Source organism: Miscanthus floridulus, chromosome 7 (assembly GCF_019320115.1).
Source record: "Miscanthus floridulus cultivar M001 chromosome 7, ASM1932011v1, whole genome shotgun sequence".
Taxonomy (NCBI): domain Eukaryota; kingdom Viridiplantae; phylum Streptophyta; class Magnoliopsida; order Poales; family Poaceae; genus Miscanthus; species Miscanthus floridulus.
This window is the reverse complement of record NC_089586.1, coordinates 72,600,419-72,624,171: the sequence shown is the minus strand read 5'-3', so window position 1 is coordinate 72,624,171 and position 23,753 is coordinate 72,600,419. Positions and strand designations below refer to the sequence as shown.

General features: G+C 39.0%; 2 protein-coding genes across 2 annotated transcripts; one reads left to right on the top strand and one right to left on the bottom strand.

The window, feature by feature from the left end:
• Nucleotides 1-11,387: 11,387 nt before the first annotated feature.
• Nucleotides 11,388-17,043, top strand: LOC136465650 (uncharacterized). The gene is made up of 12 exons (XM_066464303.1): nucleotides 11,388-11,574; nucleotides 11,971-12,086; nucleotides 12,166-12,246; nucleotides 12,561-12,626; nucleotides 12,732-13,394; nucleotides 13,470-13,613; nucleotides 13,750-13,857; nucleotides 13,945-14,401; nucleotides 14,492-14,634; nucleotides 15,360-15,476; nucleotides 16,674-16,756; nucleotides 16,977-17,043. The coding sequence occupies exons 1-12, from the start codon at nucleotides 11,388-11,390 to the stop codon at nucleotides 17,041-17,043; spliced, it is 2,232 nt and encodes a 743-aa protein (XP_066320400.1).
• Nucleotides 17,044-17,666: 623 nt separating this feature from the next.
• LOC136465649 (protein FAR1-RELATED SEQUENCE 4-like) lies at nucleotides 17,667-22,885 on the bottom strand. The gene is made up of 10 exons (XM_066464302.1): nucleotides 22,286-22,885; nucleotides 21,409-21,513; nucleotides 21,267-21,329; nucleotides 21,041-21,193; nucleotides 20,887-20,961; nucleotides 20,703-20,762; nucleotides 20,537-20,617; nucleotides 20,319-20,444; nucleotides 17,829-20,211; nucleotides 17,667-17,746 (listed from the first exon to the last, which is right to left on the bottom strand). Exons 1-10 carry the CDS (start codon nucleotides 22,565-22,567, stop codon nucleotides 17,667-17,669), a joined length of 3,408 nt encoding a protein of 1,135 aa, XP_066320399.1. The 5' UTR covers nucleotides 22,568-22,885.
• Nucleotides 22,886-23,753: the final 868 nt, after the last annotated feature.

Sequence of the window (23,753 nt, the reverse complement as noted above, 5' to 3'; positions counted from 1 at the left end):
AAAATCAAAAGTTCTACAGCTTTGCTTTTATAACCAACCCCTAATTCGGTCTACATTTTGAAATGAATTTTTGAATTCAAATAGGTGACATTTAACGAATTACGCCTTTTCGAATTACTCCAAATTTTTCATAGCAACTTTGAAATCTCCAAAAACAAACTTTGTATAACTAGACAAGCTCTACACTTTTGCTTTTGGACTCAACCCCAAAATATGCTTAGATTTTGAAATGAGTTTTTAGGGTAGGATTTAAATACTAAAAATAAGGGTTTTCGGGAAAATTCAAATCCAAACCAAATTTTGACTTGATTCAAACAATTCAATTCAACACTCATAACATAAATATAAACTTGTTTCAGTGAATGCATATCGAAGTTTGCAATATGACCAAATGCCTTGCAATGCATATGATGACATGTCCTGTTTTTAATATTTAAACAACCGGGGTGTTACAAAATGCTTCCCCGGCAATGACGCCAGAAATGCTTGTTGACATTTCTTAGCGTCGCTACTAAGAATAGAGTTGAATCTAGTCTCCGACAATGGCGTCAAAAATGCTTGTTGACATTTCTTAGCGTTGCTACTAAGAATAGAGTTGAATCTAGTCACCAGCAACGGCGCTAGAAATGTTTGTTGGTATTTACTAACTTGTCACTTGTTTTAAATAGTCACCTATTGCTTACCTACAACTCCTAACATTACTTTACTAGGTTGTCATCCCTAGTGATGATGCCAGAGATGCTTGTTTATACTACATAGCATTACTACTAGAATAATACTATATAGTTCTTTATTAATTTATATGACTAGAAAGAATAGATATGAATATATATATAGGGAGAGTATATTCAGTAGCCAACTACAAAATAAGTTATTCTGTAGCCACCTCTATTTACGATAATGTCAATACATATTTACGATAGTTGGGTTACTATAACACATGGGGATATTTACCATAACGTTATAGTAAACCACTTAGTAAGGAGTTACTATAATCTCGTAAATTAACATAGTAATTATTGTAACTCAAAAGTGGCTATAAAATAAGATATTTTGTAGCCAGCTACAGAATAGTAGTTATATATATATATATATATATATATATATATATATGAAAGGAATATGCAAGCGCACAGATAATTATACCATTATAGCACTTCATCCGGGAGTATTTCAGGTATTGTTATTTATATTTTTACCACAGAGAAGGTCTGACACAGACATGTATTGATAGCTTATACTATTGATAGAGAAATAAACCATAACCAATGTTCTACTCATAACCGGGTAAGTCATAGGATAAGATATATATATTGATCAATGATAATGATAAATCACTCAGAGTACTTCTTTCTATGGCATTAGCATGGTCAGGTAGAATATTAGAGGAATAATTCCTAAGTTATTCTTAATTACAAGTCAAAGCATACATTGATTAGTTCAATTATACCTAGTAGTCATTGCTAAAGATCATCTTTATATCTACACATAAGGGATATTACTAAGGAAAATTAAGAACAAAGCTTGTTCTTCCTTCGTAACCAGACCCTACGTGCGCCTATATTCGGGAGTGGACTACAAACGACTCAACAGGAGTGTCACATCCGCGATGTATCACATGACCCAGAATATAGGGTGTATCCGTAGGTAAACCACGTATAAGCACCACGCTTACACAATGTCGACCACTCACCCATGGCACCTTAGAGTGAGCGCTATACAAACTTATGTATGAACATGATGATAATCTAACTATACTAAGCATATAATCAAAGTAGACAATGAATATTATAACGACGAATATGAATAAGATGAATACTAATATTGTCGTAACAATTGTAACTAGCATATAAAAGTAATGGAGGTACAAAAGAGAGGGGGTACAAAGATTAACCAAACCACGCTCTTGACATGATCGGGAATCCAAGCGAAGCCTGCTTGCCCCCCTCTAGACCTAGCCTAACTAGCTATGCCCTAGAATATGGTGGAGCTCTAAGGATGATTAGGGTTTCTGTCTTCACAAATGACTTGATGACTGGAGTTATGCCTAGGGGCTGATATATATAGTCTAGAGCGTCCAACATGAGCTCTTGGCTCAAACCAACTTAAAGGACGGCGTAGATGCAACCTAGGAGGTGGTGGAGAATTGACATTCGAAGGAGGGGCTATGTGGGCCTAGGGGTCCGGGCGGCCTATAGGTGGTAGTCTCTGCCTCTCTGCCTCGACATGGAGTCTTCTCGAGTCTTCTAGAGTCTTCTGGTGTCTATTTCGCTGTGGATAAGCATGATTAAATCTAACATGTAGGTCCACCTTGACGGTTTTCGGAATAAACCTTGTAGAAAATACAGATTCACCAAAACTCATGGAATTTTTTAGTTTAAACACCTAGACCTTCGTTGGTGATTATATTTATGTCCTTATACATGTTATACCTTTGCTAGTCCCTTAGCAAAGCTAAACTTAGTAAATGGATCAGGAGTTGCTTCAATGCTTTCACTCTTCAAAAGTACACATGCGTTCAAACAAGAATTCTCCTTCGGATTAGAATGAACCAATCTGACTTTTAAACTTACCCATATTACCTTCAACCATGGGGCTTTTTAGCCTTCACTTGGGTATTGAGCAATTGAAAGACGGAATGATCAAGTCAAGCACTATGTCTCAAGTTCTTTGCTCAACCATTATTCCAGAGTTTTTATAGATTTTTTCAAAATAAAACTTAGAGCTTCCATTGTATGACACTCTCAAGTCTCTCAATATATGTGGTATTTGTGGATCCTCACCAAGGCTAAAGTAATGTTATGCCTTTCTTTCTTCCTACAACTAAAGCTCATGTGGAGCTCATAGGAGTGGAGAAAGCATAAAAGAGCTACTTGCAATTCATATATTGTAAAATCAAACCTCAGATCAAAGAGAGTTGAGTCATACAATCAAATCAAGATGTGCATGTGTGTGGATGTATGTGGTAGATATATATGGTGGCTAACCTATTTCTACTATGCTCCTTGAAAACATATCTCTCTTTTGAAACTTAGAAACAACTTTGTAAGAGAACATGGGCTATCTTAGTCATCTCTTCTTTCTTTCTTTTCAAGCAGGCATCTAAGTACCCATTGTTTTCAATATCTCAGACACTTGTCCATTTTTTCTCATCTTTTTTTATGAATAGCTTTTGCATAGCCATATGCTTCTTTTCTGCAACAAAACTTTTGAGAGATAGCAATAAGAACTTAGAGCGTTTATTTGGTGGATATCTTATCAAGAATATTTTTTGTGTTTACTCCCAGTGTAGGAGTAAAACATTTTTGGGTGGATCTAAATGGAATGGCATGTTGTTGTGCCTACCCCCAGTGTAGGAGTAGTGCATATTTGGGTAGTGTGTACGTGATCTTGATTTTAAGAGCATGGCAAATCTCTCATATTTCTAGGATAGTTAGCAAGCGAAGGGATTCTTCCTGAGAGAGTTTATCACTTATGATCACAAGAGAATCTTGATCATTATTTAGAAAAACATATTTAAGACTAGAAGGTAGGGGTTTAAGCTCAATGGGAGGCTTTGGTGGTTCCTTCAATTCATCTAAGGGTTCAGGTTCTACAAATTCATCGTCTTCTTCTTTGATGAAAAACTGATTATCTTCTTCAAGATTGGACTTGATCAAATCATCAAGAGATGTAGCCATAACCTCATCCATTGGGTCTTGCTTGGGGCTTGGCTTAGTCTCAGTATTTAGAGAATGAATGATGGGTAAGGAAATTTTAAAGTTTTTCTAGAGACTTATATTCAAACTCCTTATTTTTCCTTCTTCAATAAGTCTTTCAATTGGTTGTCCTATCAAAAGGTCAAACTCCATGATAACAAAGATATAAAAGCTCAAATGAACCAAGGTTTCGTTTACCTTGATAGGAAGGACATAAAGTATACCCAAACTTGAGAGGATGTATCCTGAAAGATTTTTTCAAAAACTTTGTTGTTGAGGTTAAAGGCATGCCTTTTAAGAATGTGCGAGCAAAAGATTTAGACATGACATTAGCACCCACAACTAGATTATAGAGAGCATCGAAGGGAGTTTTATTAATTTGGCAACGAATAGAAGTAGAAGGTGAATCTAAGCGAATCACATCAGAGCAAAGCTCTAATTCTTCTAACCATTCATTGCTTATGATTGCCTTCCTCATAGTATGATACTTTGAGGTGTTTCCGTATTCAGCAAAAAGTTCATCCTCGAATCAAGCATGAAATCCAGAATTGGAGTCTCCTCCTTTTCCATTGGTTCGGGATTTGGGATAGCTAAAGTTTGTGTTGGGCTAGGCAATGATTCAGGCTCAACTATTTGGGATTCCTCCTTTGGTAGCTTATCTTCTACTTCTTCAGGGAATTCATCGTGTATGCCAGTGAATGGGGTGTTTTCTAAGATTTTATGAAGAATGCTTCTCCCCAAATTAGCAGAGACATGCAAGAACAAACCTCTTGAAGTTATGTCAAGAAACTATGTGGTTTCCTTACTAAGGCCCATATAAAAGTGTTGAAGAAGAATAGGGTCTTGAATAGTAAGGTCAGGGTCAGTGGTATTAAGATCATTAAAACAAGCCCATGACGCGCCAAGAAATTCTTTATCTTTTTTTTAAAAGATAGAACCTCTGAACGAAGACCGACTACTCTAGAGATGGGAAAGAAAGATAAGCAAAAGCTAGAGCATAAAGCTTACCAATCTCATTTGCATACTTCCTATGGTTTGATTATACCAATGTTTAGCTCTTCCCATCAAAGAGAACGGAAAAAGCTTCCATCGTAAGGTTTCATCTGACATGCCCACAATGTGCAAGCATGCACAGGTCTGCTCAAACTCACATAGGTGGAAGTATGGATTTTTATCATCTTCTCCTAAAAAGGATTGTTCCCGGACCATGTTAATTAAACACGAGCGTTGTTCATAGCCAGGTGTTAGGACAGGCTTTGAAGATTTTGGTGGCTCTAGGAGTGTGCTTGTATGTGCAGCGTATTGATGGATAGGAGTGGTTTCCATTATAAAAGGATAAAAGATATAAGGTTAAGCTAGGTTCGAAGTTAACTCAGCAACTGTTTCTCCGATAATGGTGCCAAAAATGCTTGTTGGTATATTTTAGATGCACACAGGTTAATCTCCAAGCGCACGGATACTGATGTAGCACTTCAACGGAAAGTATTCCAGAATATTGAACTCAAGGAAACGTGTATGAATTACTAATTCTAACTTAACCGGGGGTAGCAACAAGGCTAAGGATAAACATGAGCGTAGAGAGGATTATTAAGGTTGTCTTCTTCTAACTTGGGCAAGCTGTCTTCTACTGTTTAACTGGGGACATTACTAGGGAAAGCACAAGCAAAGTATGCTATTCCATAGTAATAGGGTCCTACTTGGCCTAACAAACGGGAGATGGACTGGACTCAATGAGGCTATCACCCTCGCGATCTACCACTAATCCGAAATGTAGGGTGCATCCACGAGTAGCTGAGTCTAAGCACCACGCTTACTACTTTAATCCAAGAGCTACAAGGATTAAAGTACTCAAAAGAGATTTGCGATCCTGATGAACAATATAAACACTTATACTTACTTGAATCAGAAGTTGATTATCAGAGATATCTCAGAGGCAATAAGCTCAAATAGAACTTGAATCCTCCAAGGTACAAGCCGTAGAGAGCGCACCAATAGACCGGTACTTCCTCCAAACTCTTTCCTCACTCTCTATCTCAGTATTTCTATTTACAAAGGATAGTATCTAATGTGGAGAACTATTCTTCTCTTAATTGCTGACATGCCTCTGGAGTTGGAGGTATGGGGGTCCTTTTATAGGGGGCACCAAGAGTCCTATGGGCCAATGAATCCATGGCAACATCAATCTGGACCCTCAAATCGAACCGACCTTGAGCAACAGCGTAGATTGAATCTTAGAGGCGGTGAGAAACCGACGTAGCAAGCGGAGGCTGACATAGGCCGGCCAGCCCCACACTTTGACATCTGGGGTCAAGTCTCAGTGGTTTGTCTTCTACGATGATTCTAGACTCTTTCAAGTCAGTTTCATCGCGGATGATCGTGATTTGCTTTGACGATTGGGTCCACTTTGCCGGTTTTCTGATTAAATCCTCATGTAGTCATGAAATTACCAAAACTTGTGGAACTCATCAATTTAAAATACTATACATATGTTGGTGATCCATTTTGATCATATATGCAGGATATATTGACGGTTTATGATTGACATTAACTACCGTCAACGTCCCACGAGGCTTCGAAAGAAAGATTAGTACTCTTAGGAGCAAGTGAAGTGAGACCAACACTGCTCAGTATATAGAACCAAAATTGCCTTGCAAGAAGGTGTTGGATATTCTCTCATCATCCTAATCACACATCAGACACTGATCCGGGTGGGGCAGGCCCCGCCGAGCCAATCTATCCGCTGTGAGCTACAAGCCACATAAAAAAAAAATCTGCATTTAGGGGGCCCCAGGATTTCCATATAAGCTCATAAGGTGCAAAACTATGGCTCCTTGGAAGAGTGCATCATATGCTGATTTAGCTGTATAGATTCCTGTAGAAGAGAACCTCCAGAGATGCTTATCAGGGGTACCGTCCTGTTGTAACTGCACCTCTTCCAAGACGTCCCATAACTCTAGATAGTCCAACAGAGGTACCAAAGAAATTTCCTCCTGAATATCTTCCAGCCACTTGTCATCTGTAAGCGCATCCTTCACTGTGCGCTTGTTTATCCTCCGTTTGGGCAATAGATCATAGAGACGAGGCGCGAGGTCCTGAAAATTTTTACCATCCAACCATCTGTCTTTCCAAAAGAGAGTATTTGATCCATCTCCAACTTTAGTGTTTATGGCCAGGGAGAGAAAACATTCGACTTCCTTGCTAACCTGAAGTGGTAGGCAAGCCCAGGGTCGGTCAGGTTCAGATTTTTTAAGCCAAGGCCATCTAACTCGAAGTGCAAAACCCAAGGTTTTCAGATCAGCAATGCCTAGCCCCCCAAGCTCCTTTGCCCGGCAAACTCTTGGCCAGGCCAAGAGGCAGTGCCCACCTTTTACTTCCTTGCGGCCTCTCCATACAAAAGCTCTTCTAATTTTATCTATGGCTTTAATAGCCCATGGTGGCAAATCAACAGTCATGGCTACATATATCAACATGGATGTTAGAACATGCTGCACCTGAACCACTCTACCTGCCCGTGTCATCAAATCTTCCTTCCATCCAGGTAGATGGTCAGCAATCCTATCAACAATGGGCTGAAACTGTTCCTTGGACAGCTTTCTAAGGGACAGTGGCAAACCCAGGTACTTGCACGGAAAGTTCATGACTTCACACGGCAGTAAGCTCTGGATAAGGGCCATGTTGTCATCTGAACACTAGATCGGCATCACACTGCTTTTTTTAACATTAGTCCTGAGCTCTGAAGCATCCCCTAAAGAGTTGTAGCAATCTTAGTGTCAAAGAGATATCACCCGCTACAGGTCTCAGCAAGGGGCCACATCGTCTGCGTAAAGAGAAATTCTGTGCTGAATTGGCCTTCTGGATAGGGGCTGTAATAGCCCAGCCTCCGAGGCCCTTGTGACCATCCAGTTAAAAAATCCATGACCAAAATAAAAGAGCATTGCCGCATTGGGGATAGTGGGTTACCCTGGCGAAGCCCTCTTTTGTGCTGTATAAACTCTCCAGGAATGCCGTTGAGGACCTGAGTAGATGAAGATGCCAGCAGCCCACTCAGAAGATCCCTCCAACGTGAGCCAAGGCCAAGTTTCCCAAGCACCTCTAAGAGAAAAGCCCAAGACACCGAGTCAAAGGCCATCGTAATGTCCAGTTTGAGTAGAATACGTGGTTGCTTTTGAGAGTGCAAAAATCTCGACATGAAATTGTCATGTATGAAGCGCTTCTTGATAAATGCGCTTTGACTGGAGGAAACCATTTGGTCCAAGTGACCAGCCAATCTATTGGCAAGGATTTTAGTCACTAGCTTGGCAAAGCTGTGCACTGAGCTAATGGGCCTAAAATCTTTCACCTGGTCAGGTTCTGTCTTTTATGGAATTAGTGTGATATAAGCCGAATTCAACATCCACAAGTTTCCGAAATCTACTATGCTATACAACACATGGGTGTTTTTTGTTTGGTTGGCACATGGATTTTCTGGCCGTCCGATCCGTCTCGCGCGCTGCTGGGCGTTGGATGTCGTGACCTGGAAATGATTTGTCTGACCTGTGGACCGCGCTACAGTTTTGATTTTTGGGAGTCGCGCCCGATTCAGTGGCGTCCGTCCCCCACGGCCCCACCCCACCCCACACCCTCCATTTCCATTTCGTTTGGGCAGGCGACTCCAGGCGACGCGCCGCTCTCGTTCGGCTGGCGACCGGCGATTTCTAGGGTTCATCGAGGTAAGTTCTTCAGTGCTGCTGCCGCTCGTTGTTTGTTGGAGCACCCGCGGGGGCGCCGTCCACGCCGCTCGTGTCCATCCTCGTTGTTCGTGGCTGTTCTGTAGTCTAGATCTAGTTTTTGTGCGGTTTGATTTTTTTATTTGTTCCGTCGTTGGATGCGAGGTTTTCGTGCTTAGATCTGGTGCTCGTTGTGGTTTTTGGTCGCTGTGCTCTGAGGTTGCGGTTAGATATGGTCGCTGCTCGTGTCCATGTTTGATTTTTTTTATTTGGTCGCCGCTGTGTTTGTTGCATGTTCTATCCTCAGCTCAGTTTTATGTATGTATCTTTTGAGAAAGAAAATGCTCGTGCACAGCCTGTGAGTTTGAGTAGAGCTCTGAGCCTGACTGTGAAACAAACAACCCCTGTATCTATTATGATGCGAGGGATGGTGGTCGGCTAGAGGAGTCAGTGATAATGCATGTGTTGGTAAGATTGCTGGGTCTCAAATCTGTTGGATTCCGTTCCGATTTGGTTTGGGTTTAGGGTTTTTTTGGGTTGTGTTTGTCAATTTGGTTGCGGCAGCGGATGTGGTTGAGGATTAGGTTGCAGCCGAATCCTCTCCGCGCATCGGGTGGGGATTAGGTCCTTGTGTCTGTACCTGTCGATGAGCGGATGCTTGTTGTCTGTGTGGGTGAGGTTCGATTGCGTCTAGGGTTTGTTCTGTTAGTTCTTGTTAGGGTTTCTTTAGATTTGCTGATCTATTGTGTTCAGTCTTTTACAGCCGTGGTTCATCATGTGTCATCCTTTTTTTGTGACCTTTTATATCTGTGATTGGTTTCATTGTTGTACATCAAGCTTGTTGATGGCTAGTTGACATCCTGATTTTTTGTTGATGGCTAGTAACCCTAGCTTGCAGAGATCCAAGGCTTGGAGGAGGGTACCCACTAAAGGCTGTCAGCAAGGTAATAATATTGTAGCGAGTCCTATCATTTCTGTTTCTTGTATGTTTGTATGTTTTCAGTTGTCCCTTTTCAATTTCTATCAATTTCACAAGAGACTTGAATTAAGGTGATTCAGGACTGCATGCTTATTACGGCCAAACTGATGATTTGTCCCAATGTTAAAATGATGATTTGTCCCAATGTGCTATATCTGCATGCTTGTTTTTTAGACAGTTAGCTTTGCGTATATGGTGCCTCATGGTGTTCCATGTGCGGGTTAACTTAGTCTGAGCTGTCAATAGGGGATTAGCTGGTGGTTGAGCCACCCATAAGGGAATGATTTAGTTGGACCATGACATTTGTATATTTGGCTGTGTAGTGATTTCTGTCGAAAGGTCAGTTCATTTTAGGTACTATGTTTGTTCTGTCTTCATTCGTCAGCCTTTTAACTATTTTTGTCGCCACCGTGCTCTTTTGTTGTATATCTGTGTAACCGTACAAACTGTTCTGAAGTCAAATATGGTAACGTAAAATTGACGGTGCACATTGTGCCCTTGGTTCTGATAACCAGCTTTTAGTTGATTGAACCACCGAATTGTACTGTGGGTGGGTTTGATGTGAACTATCTTCCACAAGCCAGCTGCTCATTTGAGTGACCACTTCAAGTAGCTCCTGTGGGTACCATGTAGGACGTGCTGTATGTGATTTGTTTTATGAAGTATGGCTACTTCATTTGTTTATTATTTATTAATCATCTATCATCCTATTTTACAAATTGTGTCCTGAACTCCTAGTTGGGGTTCAGTAGAGTATCCTTTATCTTGAACCTATTATTTATTAATCACCTATCATCCTGTTTTGCAAATTATGTTCTGAACTCCTAGTTGGGGTTCAGTAGAGCAACTGAAGTAGGATAGGTTGTTAATTCAGCAACCGTAAATGTAATTCATGATATCAAAGTCATGAATGAATTCAGCAACTTTACATTTCTGATTCGGTAGGATGCTTATCATCTAGTATCTTTTTTTTGTCATTTATTTTAAAGTGCCTGTTTGATTATATACTTCTTTTTACTGACATTCCATATGTTCCCTTGGTAAGATTGTATACATCAATTTTCAGTTGCCTCTATTCTTGTCAACATTGGTTGTCCCTAAAGTAAACTGCATTAGAATTCTACTGAACTGTGATTTTATTCTATTACTTTATTTAGAAGCACCATTTTCTTGATTGCATATTTATTAGTAGTAAATTGCACACTTCAACTACTGCAATTATGGTGTGTAACATGTGCAATATCTGTTCTTGGAGCATGCAATTTTAGTTAACTTGGAGCATGCAATTGTTCTTGCTTTAGGGCATCGATATTCTTCTGGATGGGCTATTTGGGACTGGACAGTACATTTTTAAGGAGTGCATCTCATTTCTATTTTAATACAAGTCTTCTCTTTAAGGAATAGATCTAATTTGGCTTGATACAACAATTGTTTCCTTAACGGTAGTGAAAATGCTGGTTTTGCTTGCTTTACTGTGAAAATGCTGGTTTTGCTTGCTTAACTGTAGTGATACACCATTTTCCTTAATTGTTTCCTTAACTGTGAAAATGTTGAATTCTGTTATGCTTACTTGAACTCTACGCAGTTTCAAAGAACTTTGCTAAAGCAATATTGTTAGTACCAAATCTGAAATATTTTGCTTGTTAGTACTAGCTGCTACTTACAGCTTTAGCAATCTGTTCATTTCAGTCTTGTTCTTCTTTATTTAGTTTTTTTTAGAATTTCTATGTGTATGGATAAGTATCCTTGATACATTTATTGAAGAGTCTCTATTTTTTCAGCGCTTGTTATTTCAGTACTTCATAATTGTATGATATGTCATTTTCAAGCAATGGTGATGTATTGTTAATGTTCAGTTTCAGTGCTTGTGATTTGCTATTTTATTTTGAGCAAATTGTACAACATTGCGGTCTGACAGAGATGATGCAATATTTGTAGTTCCCAGTGAAACACATTGATTTAATATTTTCATCTTTGATCGTTTGAGTTTAGATGGACAGGCGCATGCGGAGCTCTTCATGTCCCCCTATTATTCAATCGTCAGCTCCTCGCGTTGAAAGGGAACCTATTTTAGTGCCTTTGAAAGACGACGATGTCTGTGCTATTTGCTTGGGTGTCTTAGATATCAGAAAAGAGGACGATGACGAAGCTGCTTTAGAGGCTGCCATGGAGACACTAAGGGTGCTGCCTTGTATGCATGTCTTCCACAAGATATGCATTTTTGAGTGGCTTGGTAGCGATAAGTCGTGCCCTCTGTGCCGATATAGGTATCCTAGTGTAAACGATGGTGATGATGTTGAGTTGTAGTTTGGTTAGTTGATATTATAAGTATTGGTTTTTTTTATGAATACCAGCTATTGCTGGCTTGTAATTATTATATTGAACTATGATATATAATATATTTGGCTCTAGTTATTCCAGTGATCTTGGAGTTTCAGGTTATTTTTTCAGGAAGGCTCTCAGTTATTTTTTTTATTTATTCTGTAAGCGTCCAATTACTTTTCGAGCTAGTTTTTTTGCTTCTTCTTTTATTGGCTGTAGCTAGCAATGAGGTCATTAACCAATTTTTTTTTGTTATGTTATGTAGCCATGGATGATGATTTATTTATTTCTGATGCTGATTCTGGATATGGTGAGAGTGAGGATGACTTTGCTATGAAGTCTGAAGAAGAAAACAACTCGGATTCTATGAATGTTGGCGAGGTACTAAGTTCACTTGATTTTGTTTTGTTTGTGCACTTGTGTATTATAATAATATGATATATGTTGTTGCCTTTTTTAGGATCGAAATCCCACAGATGATGATATTGATACTGCTGAGATGCTGAAGACTTTCAAGCATGTGCAGGAAGCTTTATCTGGAGTATGTTCTGAAATTTGTGTGGTGAAGATTCATGTATTTAAATTGTAGCGCAGTTGTCATCCTAGGCACTTCGTGTGCTGTTCTGTTTCCTGTTTTTTTTGTACTATACTTCTGTGGGTTGTTTCCCCTCTTAATGAAACACATGCATAGCACATTCTTTAAAAAATGTGCTTTATATCAGCAAAAGTTAGCTCATTCTAACGCATAGTGAAGGTTGTTTTAAAGTACTCTTTTCGAAAGTGTGCACACATGCCACATGATCCCGCACAGCAAATATCAGAAATATTTAGATTAACAAGTATTTTTTCTTACAGTTTTCTAAGTTTGTTGGCAACAAAGGGAAATCAAGACGGTCTGGCGTCCGGGTGCGTTCTGGAAAGGTAAATTCAGTACCTAACTAATCTTCTTTTTTGTTTGTCACCATGTTTACTGAATTCAGTAGCTTAACTAGAATTTTTATATTATTTTTTTGCATCGGTTTTCAGATTAACAGAACTGTCAGAGGCAGGGGTAAAGGGAAATCAAGTGCTGCTGCAAGTACATCAGAGAGAGCATCCTCTAGGTTCAATAGTAAGTATTTTGGAGAGATAATTGTGAAATTGGATGAGCGTAAGAAGAAGATTATTTGGGATCAGGGTTTCGGTACCTTGCTGGAGTATGATGGTTGTTCTGCACCTAGAGGCTTTGTGCAGTGGATAGCAGATCAAGTTGATTTGAATTGTTGTGACATAGTTGTTGGAGGGAAAGTGATCCCATTTTCTGCAGAGGTAGTTCATCTTTTCTTAGGCCTTCCAATAGGTGGTGAAGACATTAGGGAAAATCATAATGACTCTGCAAAGACCAAGTTTCTTTCTGAAATCGATGAGGCTTCTCTGCCCCTGATCAAGACCTTTGGTGAGAAGTTGTTAGGTGACACTTTGTCTGATGATGATGTGTTTCGCTACTTTATGGTTGTTGCTTTGTCCACTTTTCTGTGTGCAAACTCTAGTACTCTTCCCAGCCCGCAGTACCTTGGTGCTTTGATTGATGTATCTAAGGTGAAAGAATGGGATTGGTCCAAGTTTGTGTTTGATTGGCTGTTTGCTTCGATTTCAAACTACAGAAAGAAGAATAGAAGCACTATTGGTGGCTGCAGATACTTTCTTGCTGTAAGTGTTTCTGTATTCTGTTGTTTGTCTTGGATATGTACCCTATTTTAGTGATGTCTTTGAAATCTTTTGTAGGCTTATTATCTTGATTTTGTCAACTTTGGAAAACGTAATGAGCTCCCCCCAAATCTGCCAAGGATCCTCTGTTGGAAGGGCTCGATGATTAACAAATATGCTTCTTATGATCGTGTGTCTGGTGAGAAGTATGGAAAGCGCCCGGTAAGTGTTGTCTGTTATATCACCGCCAAACTATGTGATGATTTCATTGTTTTTGAGTTCTCTTGTTGTATTACATGACACATACATCTCTTGTTGTTTTTGAGATCACTGGCTGACTTGAATACATTTTGTGTAGGTGAAATCCATTGAGGACACTTGCTATGCAGAAGCATACCTACCCGCAGATGCTCGTGATTCCTTTAGGAATACTCTGGATAAACATTGTGATTTCATCCGTACAGAGGTAGGTGCTTTGTCCAGTATGTTTATGAGTATTCTTCTATTTTGAAAAATACATGATTCATATGGTACTATTAACTTGACATTACAGGACAAAGATGTTATGTGTGAGCTTTTCGAAAACCACTTGACAAACCTTGGCTATAGGAGTCCCGGCACACTTGTTGCCAAAATGTTCAAGTACATGCATGAGCGTTATTGTCATGCCGCCGACCCACCTGAGAATTCTGCTGCCGGAATCCCTTCTCCAGCCAATGTTAGTCACAAAGATGATGATGCAATGGCTCATGAATTTGAAGCCCCAATGCCAGCTGCTTCAACTCATACCATTGTGGAAGATGTTTTGGATACCACATTGCCTGCTGCTGGTGTATTTAATGTGGAAGTTGTTGATCCCACAATGGCTGCTGCTACTAAAAATAATGATGAAGAAGTTTCTGTGACTGAAAAAGTTGATTCAGATAGTGCATATAATGTTTTTGGTAGTGACAATTGTGGTGCTTCTCAGGCAACTGTAATTATTTCTTCCAATAACTCATCAGATCGAGGTACATAAAGTGTTTTTTGTAGCATTTTTTCAGCATTGAGTTAACTTTGTATCTCTTGTTCATACTCTTATGAATATTTTTGAGGTGCAGATTCAGGTAGAAGGAAGAGGAAGAGGAAAAACTATGCATCACAAACTTCCACTCCTGATAGTGTAGCTTCTAGGACTCGATATGGACTATCTCAATGTCTTGGAAAATCCCCTCTCAGTTGCAGAAAAGATGATAATGTTGAGGTCAATGTTCCTACATCTTATTCATTTTCCTTTTGTTTCGTATTTTCTAAATTGATGGATCATGTGCATTCAAAATTTTCCTTTTGTTTTGAATTTCTTGTATGCCCGACATGCTTTTTACTGTAAATGGACATTTGACAACACCAGTGCCCCATTGGATTATATGTATTTATTTGGTTTAAAAAATAGAACAAGTGCTAATCCAATGTACTACTTACAGCCATAACTAAACAAGTAGCTTAGAGTTATACTTGTCAACATGTCACTACTGCTGTGCATGAAACTATCTGAATCCTGTTGCATTGCTTTAGTATTTCTGTTGTCAGAAACTCTCTGAATATAGTTATATAGCTGCTATGTCTGAAACTCTCAATTTTTCAATCCTTTACAAGTTTGCTATTTTCTGTTGTTGCATTGCTGTAGTATTTCATGTGTTTAATACCATGAAGGGTTCTTGCTACTGCATACTTTAGCAAAGTTGTAGCTGCACCAGTCTGTTTGATTGTATTTGTAGATCAGCAATCTGGTTTCTTGCTTGATTTCTTCCAGTGGTACACATGCAAGGTGCCTTTTTGGCTGATTTTTTTGCTTGAGCAAGTCATTGTTGCTTCTCATGTAAAGAGTTCAATTTTCACTTATATTCAAGCGATTGGCTGGAAGGAATATCTGCAGATTGAAAAACATATTATTATTAGCAGTAAATAATATGTATTTGTGAAATTTAGGCAAGTGTACTGGATCATGCTGGAATTGGAGGTAGAAAGGATAATGCTATACTTGTTGAAGAAGCCCAAATATTAGCTTCTAAAGCTACAACCAAACGTCAGAAGCTTGAACTAAAAGTGAGTTTCTGTGTTTCGCTGTTTTTTGTTTCTGTGTGTGCTGTCTTGTGGCTGTTGTAGTAGAATATCATGAACTCACATCTTTTAACTGTATTATACTATACAAGAAAGCTGTGTTTAGTATCCATTTCTTGATTGCACATTTATAAGTAGTAAATTGTAATAAGCTATAATGGAAATTGCAAGTATCGGGAACCGCAATTGTAATTCTGAGCGTATGCAATATGCTGGCGTTGAACTATTTGCCTCCTCATTTTGTCTTTTTTCTGCTAGCTGATCTATGTATTCTGCAAGTGTATCTGAATAAGTGAAGGCTAAGTAAATCTGGAAAGTTTTCATCAAAATTCCATCTGCTTCTTTGGTTTGCCAATTTTTTTTATTTATCAGAATACAAGTGGAATCACTCACCTTGTGGTTAGACTAATTCGCTAGTTACTCTATTGGTTGCATGCAGGACAATGTACTTGCTCCCATCTGAAAAAGGACCGAGTTGAAGAGATAGAGGTGATAGGCATTTTGGTTGTTGAACGCAAGCTCACAACCATCAGCTAGTGCCGCTGCAAAATTATTTGAAACCATCCAAATATTGATCTTGGTCAGTCGATATACTTCTTTTGTTTGCCCATATTTTTGTCCTTGTCCTTTCATAGAAAAAAATTGTTTATTGTGATTTGTGCTAGCACACACCGCATTTTTGTCTTTGTCCTTCCATAGAAAAAAATTGTTTTTGTGATTTGTGTAACACATTTCAAATATTTGTCTTTGTTTTTCTGTAGTAAAAATTATATTGTGTTAATTGTGATTGTGCCAGCACACACCTAGGACCTTCCTTGTTCTAAAATGCTAGCACACACTGCTGCTGCGTTCGGAGCTAGCGCGGCGGTTTTCGGGCAGGGGCAGGTATGGATGAGGTCGGATTTGCGTTGGATTTGCTGCTTTGCTTGCTGTCTTGCTGTCGATCTGTCTTTTGTGGATTGATGTCGCCGTGGATTTGTCTTTGCTTGCTGCCAGCGATGGCGTGTCTGTTGCTAGCATGGCTTGCAGCCGCGTTGGGAGACAGGCTGTGGTTTTCTTTAGGTGTGTCGGTAGATGGTAGGAAGTCTCACTATAGGTTTCTGTCTGTGCAGGATCTAGTTGTTCCTATTAAGTTCAGTAGCAGCAGTAAGCAATTAACTTATAACATTTCTTGGTTTTCAGATAGCAGCAGCAGGAACTCATGAAGCCTTCGCTGTTTGGGCTGGGCAATTGTGTTTATTTTGTGGAATGCATGCAGCAGCAAGGTAAGCAACCTGGTCATCCTTAAGGTATATCATCACTGAGAATTGAAGATGGATTGTTAACAGGTTTATCATTGTCTAGGTCACCAAGCTTTGTGATTTGGGGGTACAAATCAAAGAAAAGTTCAGGTTATGTCCCATTCTCAAGTATAAACATTATCCTACTGAAGCTTCAATTTTCTTTTCTGGTAACGTATGGTCCCTAATCTCACATATTTTCCAGGTTTATGGACTCAAGTGGTCTTATAACAATCGTCAGCTTGCATCAGGTGGCAATGATAACAGAGTAAGATGTCAGCAATCCTTGTTTATCTCTCTTGTCACCATTACAAAAATTGCAATCATTTTCTGAAGGCCTGTCAGCCTGTGATAATTGTCATGGAATTTTGAAGGCGTAAACGTTAAAACTGTGTTTTTTTAACTTAAAGCTGGGAATGGTGAAGACATTTTTACACAAAATGGCAGCTGGAACTTCAACAATAAGGTCAGTATTTGTTAGTCTGCAGTCAGTTAGTTTGCCCTGAAATGAGAAATGTCTTGCATTCATAACCCCACACTAAAGAAACTCTGTTCTGAAATAAGAAATGTCCTGGCAGACATGTTTGGTGCCTGCAGGAGGAACATACTACTGAATTTTTCAAGTGCTCTGTTACTATTATTACCTGCCACTGACGAAAACAAGACAAATATAAAATTCGGTTACACAATTGCAATCACCGATAATATAAATTACAGATATTGGGCACTGCAATTGTAGTTCTTAGCATATGTAATTTTAGATCTAGGCATAATTTAATTTAAGGTTTGTAACATCCTGCTCATTACATAAATTACATAAATATGTTGGCTACTTAAATTTTGCTTCTATCTGCTGATCATCATGAATTGCTGCATGTCTTTGATCACCGTGTCCTTAGTGTGGTGTGGCTTCGGGATCAGTGCTACCATTTGATGTTTCCTTCCTCTTCTTTCTTTTTGGCTTGACCGGGGAGCCTACAAAACATTATTAGTTCACATAAATAAGAATTTTTGCATTTGGATTCAAATTCTATTTGTATGTCCTTAAATTTTATACCTGCACTGTCTGTGTCATTTGTTTTCTTCTTTTTCTTCTTTTCTGCTGCCACCAGTTTCTTCTTTATTTCTTCTATATGTGTCTTCATTCTGACAGGTTTAGGTGGCCTTCCCTTTCTCTGAATTCTTTCTGGATCATCTATTTCAGTCTGTGGATCTCCAGCTTGTGCTGCTATAGTTTGTCCTTCTTCATTTCCTTGCTGGTTATTTTGTGCTTCACCTGTTTGCTGAGCACATAGCATTCTATCTAAATTGATTTCCATCTTGTTGAATTCTGCCATAAGGTATTCCATGGCTTTTTCATTTTTTGATCCTTTTGAATTCAGTATTGTTGATCTCTTGGATAATATGTTGAATCTCAACAATGAGCTTGTTTCAACTGTTTCTTCTTCTTGTCTTTCAACATGTACCTTCATATCCTTTTTTCTCCACCTGTCTAAGAAGTATTTGTCTGGAATTGTGCTGATTTCCTTTTCAATGACTATTTTCAGGATATGAGAGCAGAATATGCCATCTTTGCTGAATTTTGCACATATGTAGGTAAATTCTTCTTCTCCTTGTGTTAGTTCAGTGTTTACTGTATATCTCCTGAACCTATGAACCTCCTGAATCTGGTTACTTTTTTGCCACACCTCAAATGTTTTTCCATCTTCAGTTTCCCTGTAGTTCAGCCTTGATGTTGCCTTCAGTTGTAGCTGAAACTTTTTGAATATGTTTCTGTTGTATAGCTGTTGTGCCTGCTGCTCTATTCTGTAGCCGAATATAAATTCCTTTGGCCTTTTCTGCTTACTATAGCTGTCCTCTAGCCTTTCTGCTCGATTTATGGTATCAACAATCCGATTGTACTCTTTCAGAAAGCTGATGATACTATAGGTTGGCCCTACATTGTCTTTGAACCTCGCATTTGTTGCCTCACTCCTGGATGTGGTCTGTACGAAAGGGAAAAAGTCATTTTTGTAGTAGACCGGGATAAACCTTTTCCTCATTTCCCACATCTTGGAAAAGTAGTTATTCCCTTGAAGGTTTCTTTCCTCAATCATTCTCTTCCAAAGTCGCTCAAATTCTTCCACCGTTAGACTATTGTTCACTATATCTTCGAAGTCTTCATATAGTCCTTCGTTTGCTGCAAAGACCTTGACATTCTTATTGTAGCATTTGGTCTTTATGTGGAACAAGCAATTTCTGTGCTTTGTGTTTATGAAGACTTGCTCTATTGCTGATTTCATCGCCATGTCTTGGTCTGTGATGATTGTTTGAGGGTGTTTTCCTCCCATTGCTTCAAGGAAAGTTTGAAATACCCACTTAAAAGTGTCCACTGTCTCATCATGCAGGAAAGCACATCCGAAAAGGCAACTTTGCCCATGTCCGGTGATTCCAACAAATGGTGCAAAAGGTAAGTTGTATCGGTTGGTCATATATGTCGTGTCAAAACTTACACATTCTCCATAATCTGCATAATATTTCATAGAAGAACAATCTGTCCAGAACAAGTTTCTCACTCTCTTGTCCTCATCTAAATCAAACTTGTAAAAGAAAGACGGATCCTCAGTTTGTTTCTTTCTGAAATAATCCAGTACTTGTGTCATATCTGATCCTTTAACTTCTCTGTTCAGCCTTGTCCTGTAGTTGCTGATATCTTTCTTTTTCATCGGTATAGCTGTAAGCCCCCCTCTAAGATACGATAGAATAGAAACCATCTTCCTAGTCGGGATATTGTTATCGTTCAGAGTCTTGATAAGTCCTTTTTCCATTTCTGTCATATACTTGTGACCAGAAAATAGCTGATCCCTGTCTCCAGGGCATAGCTCATGATTATGCTCCAAATCAAGAGTTTTAACCTTCCATACAACTCCTTCTTCTTTCACCATCATAACACAAGGACAATCTGACTTCTGCTGAACATTTGTTTTCCTTCTTCTTACCGGTTTGTTTCCAACATCCTTGTCTACTTCAACTTCTTCTTGCTCCAAACACTTTGGTTCCTTTTCTTTTCCTTGACGAGTGCATCTCATTGTCACTTTGACTACCTCATTATTTCTCTTCTTACTTTGAGTTCTTGTTGTATGTGTTATGGCAACTTGAAATCCAGCTAGGAACGCATAGAAGTTGAAGAAATGGTGAGCATCATCCCTACTTTTAAATTCCATCGATAGCTGTGGGGTGTACTTGCTGTTGATTGGTGCATTGTTGCCTTTAGATGCTGCAACCTGCTCATTTTTGATGAATTCTTCAATCTCTTCCTCCGTCAGTTCCTGGCTGCCATTTACATGTTCATTATCATCTGTTACTGTTGATGTAATATCTGAACTTGTTGGTTCTACTGCTATGATCCTCAAGTCATTTTCTCCCATTGTTGGTTGGTCATCTTGATTTTCATGCTGCACCTGTAAATATATTAGCAGCAGTCTCAGTTTCTGAGTAATGCGATTTATAATACAAATATTTTTTTTCAGTGTGGACAGAAATAGTTGAAGAGATCATTTTTATGTACCTCATCAATGTCCATGTTATTGAATACATCAGTTTGCCAATGGTATTGTTGAATTTCAGATCTATCATCATCAGCTATGCTTGTCGTTGCTCCATCATCATCAGCGACGATTGCCATTTCTCCATCCTGTTTTTGCAAAGATAAGTTTTACTTTGATGCCAGTACATATTTGTATTGCTTATAAATGTAATCAAATTGGCTCAGCTGTCTGTATGTACCTCATATGACAGCCTTGACTCTGATATTGACCAGTCAGTTTGTGGTCCAAAGATTCCATCTAGATCTTCAAGTCTCATATTCTGTTTTATTTGTTTGATAATGAGAATGGTTACCATTTATAATATAACACAACTAGTCTGACAAGCATATATAATATAGTTTTACCTCATTCCTGTCATTTCCAAGTATCATCTTTGTTAATGATCCTTGCATCTCTTCATGTTGCTGCGCAGTTTATAATGAAGCATTGAAATTAAAGTACTGTTATGCTGAAATTACATGCATATATGTGTGTAATTTACATATGTCTGAATTGTAATTTTTGTGTACTGGTATTATAAAATTTTACCTGCGTATTCCAGTCAGTCTGATTATCTTCCTGAGAGTTCCTGATCTGTTCCATCATAAGTTCAGTGTAGCCTCCCTGCATTGAAATATATTATAGTCGAAAAACAACCTTCTTATGTTGGCATTTTTTGATTCTGAGCAATGATTTTGCTCACCTTTTTGTATCTGTAGGTATTTGAAAGGTCACTGGAACAATTTGTGCCTGCAAATATTTGGTAAGGAGCTGACTGCACTTCCTTAATTGCTTCTTGTGACTTCACTGATGTTGGATAATCATCACATCTACTTGTTGTGACATACATATTATTCTGCTTCATAAAAAAAGCAAGCAGGTGAGTACTTACATATCTTTTCATTGCATCATTGAATTGTGTTTCTTACCTCAAGTAGTTGATCAAACTCAACTGGTGCTTGTATTAGTTGCATAAGGGAAGCAATTGAAACCTGCAAGAAAATGAAGAAGCCATTAGTTCTCATTTATTTATTGTTTGTGTCAACTGTTTTGAATTAGGAGTAATTTTACATCATTGCTGCTTTCTTCTTGGCGAATCATATCCTCATAATTGTGAATCTGATATTGTGCCTCTGACATTTCCTGCAGCCTTGTTCTTCTTTCTAGATTCATGTTCTGTTAAAACATCCAGAAATAGAAAGCATAGTTTGTAGTGTTATTCATGCTACCATCATTGGCTTGCATATTTGTTTTTGAACACAATAAATGTATAGCACTAAAGGAATTACTAACTAAACTTGCAGAAGCTTTTGAACTTGATCCTACGATGCATAAAGCCTACTACCGGAAATGGTTAGTGGCACTCTTCTTTTTTCAATAAAAGTTATACATGAACACTCCCATAATTCCCTCTGCTACATTTTTGTCTATGTACTAAGTTATTTCTTGTTTACAGTGCTGCATGCATTAAGCTTGAATAAATAAATGTATTTGTCTATTCACTAAGAGGTAATCACTGTCCATTCTATGTTGATGTTGCTTTTCATACTTGTTTTCTGTTACTAAGGTGTAAGTCAACCTATAGCTAGCACCTTGCCTTCAAGACAAGGGTCAGATACAGAATATAAATTTATTTATGATTTGTAGCTGCTGAGTCTCAATCAAAAGGTCAAGAGTGGAAAATTTAAATAACTTTAGAGAAACAAAACAAAAACACATATAAGCTTCACTTTACCTTTCTTCAAAAATGCTTGTTTAATCAGTATAATTACATTAGCAGCAAATACCAGTTGCAGTATTTGAAATATGCAATTTGTTTTTAGGTATTCTGTATTTTTGTTTCCTGAGTTCCTTAATTTATGAATCTGTATTTCTGATTCCTGAATTTGGTTGCAGCAAATACTAGCAATCTTGGATTACATATTTACGAGGAAGTCGGTGTGCTTACCTTGGCTGTTGAGGTTAGTGGTTCCTCTTGAATGTGTTGGTTGGTTGCCCTTTTCCTCTGGTCTGCTTGCCCCCACGCAGAGGAGATCTTCATCTTTGATCTGCCGGTTGTTTTCTCTTTTCCCCTGCTCTGATCTGATCTCATCTCCACGCAGAGCAGTGCTTTGCTTGCCCCCACGAAGAGATCTGATCTCCACGGAGGGCAGAGGCTTCCCCCTGTTTGCCCCCACGAAGAGATCTGATCTCCACGAAGAGGCTTCCCCACGAAGAGATCTGAACTCATCTCTGTCTTCTTAGTTATTGGGCTCTGGGCTGAACTAGGCCTCTCTGTCTTCTTAGTTAGTGGGCCTCTCTGGCATGTCTTTATTGGGCTGAACAACAGTTGTGGGCCTTGTTTGCCTGATGGAATTTGTGTGTTGCATTCTCTTAAAACACATGTTTTTTTCCAGTGTTTCAATTCGTGTGTTTCTTAGGCATCTAACAACCATGTGCTAACTAGTCCAAAAACACATGGTTTTTCTTATGTTGAAATCTGTGTGTTTTACATACAGCCAACAACCATGTGTTGGCTTATGTTAAAACACACGTGTGTACAGTAGACAGACTCTTCCGAAATTCTTGTCACAAATAGTATGCAAGGTGGCCATAATATCTTCTTTAATCACTGCCCAACAAGACTTGTAAAATCTCCGTGTGAACCCATCCGGACCTGGGGGCTTATCAGATGGCAAAGTTTTGATAGTGTTCCAGACTTCCTCTTCAGAAAAGGGTATCTCCAGGACATCTAGCTCATGTCTTGGTAAGGGGAGGCCATCTAGATTGATTGTTCTATCCCAACTGCTATCTGCACCAATCAGGTTAGAATAGAAGTCAAAAACAGCCTCAGCTTTTTCTTCATGTGAGGTAATAATTCTATCCCCCTCCTTCCTTAAGCTTGGCAATGAAATTTTTCTTCTTCTGATTGCGTGCATGCATGTGAAATAGCCTAGTGTTAGCATCTCCATCTTTTAACCAGCCAATCCGAGATCGCAGTCTTGCCACTATTCTCATCAGAGAGGCAAGGCCTAGAGCATGCTTCTTGAGGTTATTACGCAACCATAATTCGTTGGACCAGAGGGTTTGGCTGGTGGATGATCTCCTTTGCAAGAGAGAGTTGCGAGGTGATATGTCCAATCCTTTTCTGGCTCCAGCTCTGAAGAGCTTTTGCTGTTGCTTTGAATTTCAGGGACAACATCTCCACTAGGAAAGGGCGTTGTTGAATAGAATTCCATGGCGCCTCAACGGTATCCAAATATCCATCCATACCTGGCCAGAAAGCTTCAAAATGGAAGCGTCTTTTGCTTTCTCCACTGTCACGAAGGCCTAGTATGAGAGGGAAGTGATCGGATTCATCCGAGGCCGAGCTCTGCAAGAGACAATCAGGGAACAACTCCTCCCAGTCTAAAGAACAGAAAACCTGATCCAGTTTC